We start from the raw sequence: 9,644 nt of genomic DNA, 5'->3' as shown, positions 1-9,644 counted from the left end.
AGTACTACGTTTAGCTCTCTAGAACTACTTCCTAAGGTAGGCTAGTAAGCTATATACGTATTTAATATTATAAGATAAATATAGATAGAGATTAGTATAGTAGTAAACTTATAGATAAAAGAGGTTACTAGCCTCCTTTCTATCTTAGAAAGAGTAATCTTAATAAGAGAAAGCTCTAAAGCTAATCTACCTACGTATACCCTTTAGGATAATGTTAAGTATGCCTACTCTAGTAGTAATGCATAGATACGTTAACGTATAAATACCTAGAAAGTAGTCTATACTATTAGCTTTATATATAGACTAAATAAAAAATAATAAAAAGCCTTTAATAAGGTAGCTCTTAATCTATATAGAGTTATAATCTTATCTCTTAATAGTGCTGTTATTAAAGAGGAGGATTTACTATAGTATTTTGTTTATTATTATAGCTATTACTCTTATATTTAGGCTACCCTAGAGCTTTTTCTTAAGCTAGAATCTTAGTTTAAAAAGTAAAGTCCTCTTAGGGCTATTTCTACAACAGCTACTATTAATAACCCTAAGGTAGAGATAATAAAAAGGCTTCTACTACTTCTAAGCCTATAGAAGTTCTTTCTTAAGGAGGTTACTAGATTTCTATATCTTATAAAATAGGTGCCTTAATTTAGGAGAATATATAATAGAATCTTATAGCTACCCTAGCGTATACTTTTCTTATTATAAGTATATATTATATACTAGTATAAGAATAGAAATCTCTTTAAAAAATTATATAAATAGGGCTAATATCTATATACTTTATAATAGGATTTATATAGCTAATTAGCCTATCTAAACCTATACAGGCTATATATTATTTCCTAGCTTTAACTTCTTCCTAGCTACTTTAAAGTAATAAGAGCAATATAATATTATTTAGTAAGACACTAGTAATTTATACCTCCTTTTAACCTCCTTTAAAACTATATATAAAATGCTAACTACTTTAGGTTTAGAGTAGTATATTCCTTCTGTTAATCTTTTAGTAAGTAAGATAAGAGGATAATACGTTACGTTACCCTACTTATTAAATAGAGCTATAGCCCTACTCCTACCTAAATTCTAGATTTCCTTAATAACCTACCTTTTTTTAATAAGATTAATAGTCTACTATAACTTCTACTTACTTTCTATCTATCTATACCTTTTACTATAACTTCTTTAACTTAGCTTTACAGCCTAGTTATAACCTCCTATAAAGTTAATTAGAACTATATTAGCTACTTTGCCTATACTTCTCTTTACTTAGATAAATAATATAAAACTAAGTTTATAATATACTAGTTCTACTTTACTAAGCTAGTAGAACACTATAGCCTCTCTTTACTAGCCTATAGTAATTAGCTGTTTATAGCCTATAATCTAGAACTAGCACTGTAGTAGATCTACTAGTATAGCTAGCTTAATAAGCTTCTTCTTACTCTAAAGTAATACCTTTTAGAAGGAGTATTTCTTAATAACTAAGTTACCTCTCCTAGAACTCTACTAAGGCTAATCTACCCTAGCAAGGTAGTAATAGTTAATAACTCTAGATATAGAAGCTTACCTTACTTCTACTAGACTATATCTAATATAGGTAAATTAGTTAAGATTATAAGTGCCCCTTTAGTATTTAATAATAAGTAGCTACCTACTACCCTCTAGTATAGTATAGTAAGGGTTATTATTAAAATAAATCTAAAGATACCTATAAAAGAGGAAGCTAGTAAAGAAAGCAGTAATAAGGATACTAATACAGAGGGTAAAGATAATAATAAGGCTGTTATAGTAATAGGATAAAGTTAGATTATAAAATATATACTACCCCTAGAATTAGAAGTAGAGGAAGAGAAGATAGAGGAGTAGGTAGAGTAGGTAGAAGAGTAGGTAGAAGAGTAAAGAGAGGAGATAGAAGAGTAAAGAGAGAAGATAGAAGAGCAGAAAGAAAAGACAGAAGAGCTAAAAGAGGAGGGATTAGAAGAGTAGCTCCCTAGAGTAATAACTACTATTCTAGATAAAACTACTATATAATAAGAAGAAAAAGTAGTAAGAGAAGAGGAAGAAGAGAAAGAAGAGGAAGAAGAGAAAGAAGAAGAAAAAGAGAAAGAAAAGGAAGAAGAGAAAAATACAGTAATAGATATCTCTACTATAGAGGGAGAAGATAGTTAAGAAGTTACTACTATTAAGTAGAAAGTTATTATAGTTAAGGAAGAAGCTAAGGCTAAAGTAGCTATAGAAGTAGCTATAGTAGAGGAAGAAGTAGCTATAGAAGTTATTATAGAAGTAGCTATAGTAGAGGAAGAAGTAGCTGTAGAAGTAGTTATAGAAGTAGCTATAGTAGAGAAAGAAGTAGCTGTAAAAGTAACTACAGAAGTAGCTACTATTAAGGAAGAAAAGGAAGAAAAGAAAGAGGTTATAGAAGTTACTACTAAGGTTATAGAGGTTACTACTAAGGTTACTATAGTTAAGGCAGAGATACCTACTAGGAAGCGTTAGCGTATAGATTTCCCTAATACTACCTATTCTAGGCGAAACTAAGGCTAGCTGGAATTATAAGTAGGGTTAGGCTCTAGCAGTTTTAGTAATTTACTACTACTACCTATATATATAAAGCTACTAAATCCTATAAAGGAAGTATAAGCCTAGCTATACAGCCTTATTACTCTATAGGCTCTACAGCAGATCTTATATATATAAGACTATACTTATAAGGACTCTAGAAGCTATATATAAGCCTTATAAAGAAAGTAGAATAAAGCTTCTTCTTCTCCTAGTTCTTCTAAAGCATTAGACAAGTTCTATGCCTACCTTAACTATATTACTAGCGTAGTTAATAAGAGTATAGCCTAGGTATACTTCTAGACCTTTATTACCTGTATAAAGCTAGTTAAGATAGAAATAACTCTCTAGGATTTTACAAAACAAAGTGCAAAGAATATAGGGCCTTAGTAACCTAGTAACTCTAACTATAATATAGCCAAGGCATATTATATAAAGTAGAAGTATAGCCTAGGTAACTATAATAAGAGCTCTGCCTACTATAAAGCCCTAGGCTAGTTTTAAAAGTATATCTAAGAAGCTTACTTCTAGTCTTAGCTGTTATAGTAGGGCTATTACCTAATTATTCTTATACTTACTACCTACCTTAGCTTCTTTAAGCTTAGGAAGACTCTTAGTTCCTACTTTAGTACCCTAGGCTATAGAAAGCTAATTATAGTCTCTTTTATAGAACTATATCTATCCTTACACAGCCTATCTAAGGTAATAAAAGAGAGTGTTAATAAGTTCTTACTTAGAGGTAATAGGGGCTTAAAGCTTATATTTATATACGTATACTTACTACAAGATAAGTATATAGCCTAGAAGAGCTTTAGTGTAATAGCAGCTAGTAACCTAGATAAGGAGATTAAAACTATCTAGATTATATAGAAGAAGCCTGCTAGTAAGCTAGAGGAGCCTGCTAGTAAGCTAAAAGAGTTAGTTAGTAAGCTAGAGAAGTTAGCTAGTAAGCTAGAGAAGTTAGCTAGTAAGCTAGAGAAGTTAGCTAGTAAGCTAAAGGAGTTAGCTAGTAAGCTAAAGAAGCCTCTTACTCCTATAAGGGGATCTAAGAAGCCTTCTATAGAATCTAACAGAAGATACTCTTCTAATAGCCTAAGAAACTCTTTCTATAGGTCTTCTAGGGCCTCTTCCTACAGGTCTTCTAGGGTGTCTAGAAAGAGGCCCTCTAAAGAGTCTTAATAAGAACCTTTATAGAAATTATTATAAAGAACTACTAGGAAATTATTTAGAAGATAGTCTAGAGTTTAGTATTAGAGAATAATATTAGTACTTAGAGTATCTGCAATATATATCCTAGTTCTTATTAATTTCTAATACTATATCTACTCTAAGAGCCTATACTTTGCTTTACTAGTAACTATAGTAAATTATAAAGTAGGTACTAAGAGCTTACTTAATAGGCGTAATAAGAGAAGTAGATAATTCCTATCTACTATATAAACTATCCCTTCTATACTCTTTTCTTACACTATTCTACTTATCTTCTTTCTACTAACTTACACCTCCTAGCTCTATACTATTTTTACTGTTATTTAACTATCTAACTAGAGTTACTATTACTATACCTTCTCTTAAAAGAAAGGCAGAGGACAGCCTAGAGAACTTAATACGCGTAAGATATTAAGCTATACGCAGCTAGAATTACTATAAAAGAAGAGAGAGAAATCTTGTATTTAGGTTCTAGATTCTACCTAGCTTTACTTTCTTTACACTACTATTATTACTACTGCCCTAGGTGCTACAGCGCAAGAATAGCCTCCTTAGTAACTAGTAAGATAAATCTTTCTTTTCTTTAGGCCTATTTCTAGAAAGCTATACCTCTAGTACGCCTATATATAAAGTATACCTAATAGGAGAAGTATATATAACGCTGCCTAGAGAAGAACAGCTAAATTTACTATATCTAACGCCTACGCTAGCTATACTAGACTCTATAGATATAGAAGAGCTAGGCCTATACGTATTTAAGCCTAATATAGAAGCAGAAGAATCTAATATAGGCTGTTTAGATAATAAATAGCTAGATCTACCTATAGTAGAGAAGGTAGAGAGTAGCCTAGGTAATAGTAATAGCTCTAGCCTATACCCCTCTTTAGTAGACAGCGTAGAAATCCTAAGTAAAATAAGTTAGCCTACTAGTTTACTTAATAGAAGAGAGCTACTCTCTAGGTAAAAGAAAGTAATAGATACTCTTAGTACTATATTCTTATTTTATTATTATATATATAGTAAGTTCCTGTACTACCTCCTTTCTAGCCCTATGCTTATATATTTATATAGTAAGCAGCTAGCTAAATATTACTACTAACGCACTAGGGGTATAGACACTAGTATAGGTTAGTAAGTAGATTAAGAGCCTAATCCTAGTAGAGCTAAAAGACAAGAATAATATACCTATAGCTACTCTAGCTAGATTCTCTCTATCTAATAAAACTATATAATTAAGCTAGTCTTTACCTTCTTAGCTCTCTAAGCAGATCTAGTAGGATAAGCTACTTACTAGCTGTAAAATACTTAGCTCTAGATAAGCGCTACTAAAACTAAGCCTAGAGAAGTTAAAGTAGGCGTTTTAGGCTCTCTAGTAACTTATAGTATAGGAAGGCACTCTTAAGTAGTAGTTTAACGTAGATAGTGTAACCTTTAGAACAAAAAGCCTTACTATCTACTAAATAGCTTTCTATATATATTAGTGTCTAAACTACCTATAGTCTATCTAGCAAGATTAAAAGGTAAAGATAGTTAACTAGGAGGCCCCTATACACTGTATAAAGTATATTACGCTTAGATATAGTATCTTTTTAGCTAGCTATAACTTTACTACCTACCTATTCTTTTCCTACTACCTATTTATTAAGGGCAAGAGCTACTAAGACGCTGTTAGCTACCTAGATAATAAGTTACTAGAAAGACTATTTAACTAGGCTATCTATCTAGCCCTATATAAAGAGGTAAGAATAAATATTACGTAGCACTATCCTACTAGCTTCTAGGATATATACGTAAGGGTATATATTAAGGCAGAGATAGAGTAAGGAGTAGGTAATGCTACTAGTATTACATTAGCTAACTTAATTACAGAGAAGGACCTAGATAGGCTCTAGGCAAATATCTAGCAGCGCTACTCTACTATTATAGGTACCTATAATAGCTAGAGGAACGTCTTTTATAAGCTATAGCTTATTATCTAGGCCTATAATATTAAGCTTTAAGGTACTTACTCTATATTATAGCTGTAGACCTTCTATGCATTTAACTAGATAATAAATACTATATTCTATATAGAGTACCTAGGCTACGTAGATTAGCGCTACTACTAGGTAGATCTTGCTTAAGAGGTAATTACTAGCTAGCCTAGCTACACTATTCTAGAAAAGCCAGCCTATCTTTATAAATAGGTTAGAGATAGCCTATAGAAGCTAGGGCAGCCTAAGAACTACGCTACTACCTATCCTATAGGAGGGTTACAGGATATAGGCGCTCTTACTATTAAGCTATATAAGTAGTCTAACCTATATACTAGTAGGATAGTAGACGTTAAGGCCTATAATATTAATAAGGAGTAGTTTATAGTGCCTATTAAGAACTACCTCTTCTTTAGAAAATAGGCTCTAGAAGGACTTAGCCTCTCTAACTCTAGGCTGTAAGAGTAGTATTAATAGAAGATAGAGAGGAACTATATAGATAGAGTAAGCCTCTAGCGCTTAGTATCTATATATAAAAGTATAAAGTGCTAGGTCTAGAGTATACTCTCTAGATCTAGCTAAGCTAGGTGCTCTTATAGCGTATAGAAAGAGTACTATATTACCTATAAGTTATTTACAGCCTATATCTATAGTATAGCGCTACTAGCAGTGCCCTTAGACAGCCTAGGCCTACGCTAAGAGGTAGACGCAGAGTAAAAGTAGAAAGAAGCTAGACTAGAAGACTAGCGTAGAAGTAAGTAAGGTATAGTAGAAGAAAGAAACCTAATACTAATAACCTACCTTTCCTTCTAGATTCTTAATATAGAGGAGCTTAATTACTTCTAGATAGTAGATATAAACTACTAGCTAGCTTACCTAGAGTCTATTATTAAGGTTACTACTAAGTATACGCTAGGCTCTAAGGCGTCTAGTATACTAGACGTAGATAAGGACTAATATAGTACTCTTGCCTTAGCTATACTGCGTCTTCTTAACGCTAGTCTAGAATACTACACTATAAATAGAAGTATATAGTAGGGCGTTCCTAGAAAGTAGAGAAAGAAGAAGAGGTAGTAAGAGCAGTTTAGCAGCTAGGACACTAAGAAGCTTAAGGAAGGCCTTAATATAAAGCAGGTTATTAAGTAGTATAGTATAATATAGCTACTACTCTATAGCGCCTCTAGCTATAGGCTACTTCTTACTAGCTAGACTAGCTTATTATAAATCTACCTATACCTATAGTAGCTACTAGCTGTTAGTAACACTAGCCTATAAGACGTGTTTTAATAGAAGAATATTTTCTTTAAGGCTAGCTCTAACCTTAACCTCTAACTCTAGGTACTAGGCTAGTATATTAATAGTCTTACCTAGAAGGGTAACCTACGTAATACCTTTCTACAGCATAAGATCTACTAAGCTACTACAGAAGCCTATATTAAGAAATATAACTAGTAGATATAGATAGTCCTATAGGAGTAATAAGAGGACTACGTCTGTATTACCTCTAGGTTAGCCTTACTACGCTTCTTCCCTAGTAACTTTAAAAGCTTTATTACCTATACTAAAGGTAGTAAGAACCTAGTAGATAGATTTATCTACCTAGGCTATAGCTAGATTACCTCTATCTTTGCCTCTATATTACTAATGCGTATAGTAGCTGTCTAGTTATAAATAAGTAAGGCTTAGCAGTTTTTCTAGTACAGCTCTAGCCTATAGTAGGACTATATCTGCTCTCTCTTTATCTAGGAGCCTAGCTAGTTTTAGTACACAAAAGGCCTCTTCTTCTACCTACTCTATGTTAGTTTCTAGTAGATTATTAGATACTAGTTTAGAGACTATAAACTAGAGCCTAGCTAACTCTCTAAGTTTAAGGCCTTCTTCTGCCCCTAGGCTTCTAAGCTTATATTTATTACTATATAGTATAACTTTAATAAGCTAACTCTACTCTATAACCTACCTATAAAGGAGTAAAGGTAGTCTAAGCAGCTCTCTATACTAGAATAAACCTAGTTTATCTACCCTACTATAGATCCTAGTATAGTTAATATTATACTGTATAATAACTAGCTACACAAGAGAGTAGAGTAAATAGAGCTAGATAGAGCGCTTCTAGAAAAAGAACACAGCACCTTCCTTACCTCTCTCTAGGCCTATCTAGATCTGCCTATATATAAGAAATAGGCAGCTAAGAAGAGAAGGAGCTATATAGACCTTACTCCTACTATTAAGTATATCTTCTTTATATATAGGTAATAGCTAAAGCACGTAGAGGCCCTAGAGATAATAGGTATATAGCTTTAGGAGGACTATATAGCGCTAGCTGCCTTAGACTCTAACCTATTAGATATAGAGAATAAAGTGTAGAAGGGCGTAGGTAGCTATAAGGAACCTTACTCTATACTACTTAGCCTATTACCCTAGTTTCTCTACTAGTAATAGAGGTTAAGATCTATAGAGTAGGCTCTTGTATTTATAGGGGTGTATTAGCTACCTAGTACTTTTATATCTAGTATATTGCATTTCTATATCTAGTGTATTATATTTCTATATACGCTGTATATACTATATACAGCCTTGTTTTACTTAGTATAATTCTATAATATTCTAAGTAAGATATCTAGTGCGTTACTACGCGTTATAATCTAATTATAAACTATTTTCTTAGTATTATCTAGAATATTATTTATTTACAGTGTCTTAGGTATAGAGCCTCTAGAGAGTATAACTATACTACTTTCTTTTCCCCTCTAAAAGCTACCTTCTATCTAGCGTTCTACTATAGTAATAGCTAGTTAAGAGTAAGTATAAGCGTCTCTTCTTATATAGGGCCTATTGTAGATACCTAGGCTTTTAAGAGTACCTATAATATCTTTCTACCTCTAGCCTCTTTTAACTTTAACCTATAGACTAGGTTTTTAAAACTTATAGAATAGGTAGGTAATTAAGCCTAGGTATAGGCAGTAACTAGTAACTCTATTATAATTAACTTAGCTATTCTTACCTACTATAGTAGTAAGTAAAAGAGGTTATATACTTATACTATAGGCCTATCTAAGGTAGAGCGTATAGAGTAGGCAGCTAGCGCAATATTAGTAGGTACCTAGAGAAGGTAGAAGGTAATAGTAAAAATAGTTAGCCTAGTTACCTTCTACCTTACTAACGCCGTAGCTACTATATTAACGCCTAGTATAGAAAGAGTAGAAGAGGTAAAAGTTAGTAAGTAGTATATAGTTATAGTAGTAAAAGACTAGGGTATAGTCTAGATCTTTAACTCTATATTTAACTCTATAAGGTATAAGGACTATTAGTAGAGGCTAGGCACTATTCTAGGAACTAGTATAGTAGGGCTTCTTATACAGTAATAGCCTAGAATATTAGAGGTCTATATTTAAAGGCTGCTAGAGAGTTTCTACTACAACTAGCTCTATTACATAGGCTAAAGTGCATAGTAGGTAGAGGCTGTTATTACCTAGGCAGTAAGCTTTCTATTCTATTTAACCCCTAGTAGCAGGCAGTAGTATTACGTATAGAAGAGCTAGAGTTAGTAACAGGCCTATTCTCTAAGTAGAGGTATACTTTAGTAGTATTATATTTCTTCTTTAGTATAACAGATTAGGAAAATCTAAGGCTAGAGATAGAAAGAGGCAGTATTGTTTAGCCTATAGAAAAAAAATTAGAGATTTCTAGTAACTATAACGTGCTAAAAAATTAAAGTAATAGTATAGTAAGTAGATATACTATGTAAAGGCTAGTCCTAGCGGCGTATAAAGAGGGTAAAGTTAGCAGCATTATTATATACAGAGTAGGTAGCTAAGCAGGCTGTATATAATATATAAAAGAGTAAAAAGAAGTATATAAAGCTAATTAAGATCTAGTTACTAGATATTAGAAAACTATCTAGTA

The 9,644-nt window shown here is 32.3% G+C and overlaps 1 protein-coding gene across 1 annotated transcript; it reads left to right on the top strand.

The window, feature by feature from the left end:
• Positions 1-211: 211 nt before the first annotated feature.
• P153DRAFT_356405 (uncharacterized protein) lies at positions 212-2,560 on the top strand (the record flags this gene model as incomplete). The annotated part of the gene is made up of 8 exons (XM_033666645.1): positions 212-218; positions 527-546; positions 978-1,006; positions 1,671-1,674; positions 1,705-1,762; positions 2,039-2,130; positions 2,191-2,491; positions 2,529-2,560. 8 exons carry the CDS (start codon positions 212-214, stop codon positions 2,558-2,560), a joined length of 543 nt encoding a protein of 180 aa, XP_033524096.1.
• Between the last annotated feature and the right edge of the window lie 7,084 nt (positions 2,561-9,644).

The sequence above is a fragment of the Dothidotthia symphoricarpi genome (assembly GCF_010015815.1).
Source record: "Dothidotthia symphoricarpi CBS 119687 unplaced genomic scaffold P153scaffold_9, whole genome shotgun sequence".
NCBI lineage: Eukaryota > Fungi > Ascomycota > Dothideomycetes > Pleosporales > Dothidotthiaceae > Dothidotthia > Dothidotthia symphoricarpi.
This window is presented reverse-complemented; position numbering and strand designations above follow the sequence as displayed.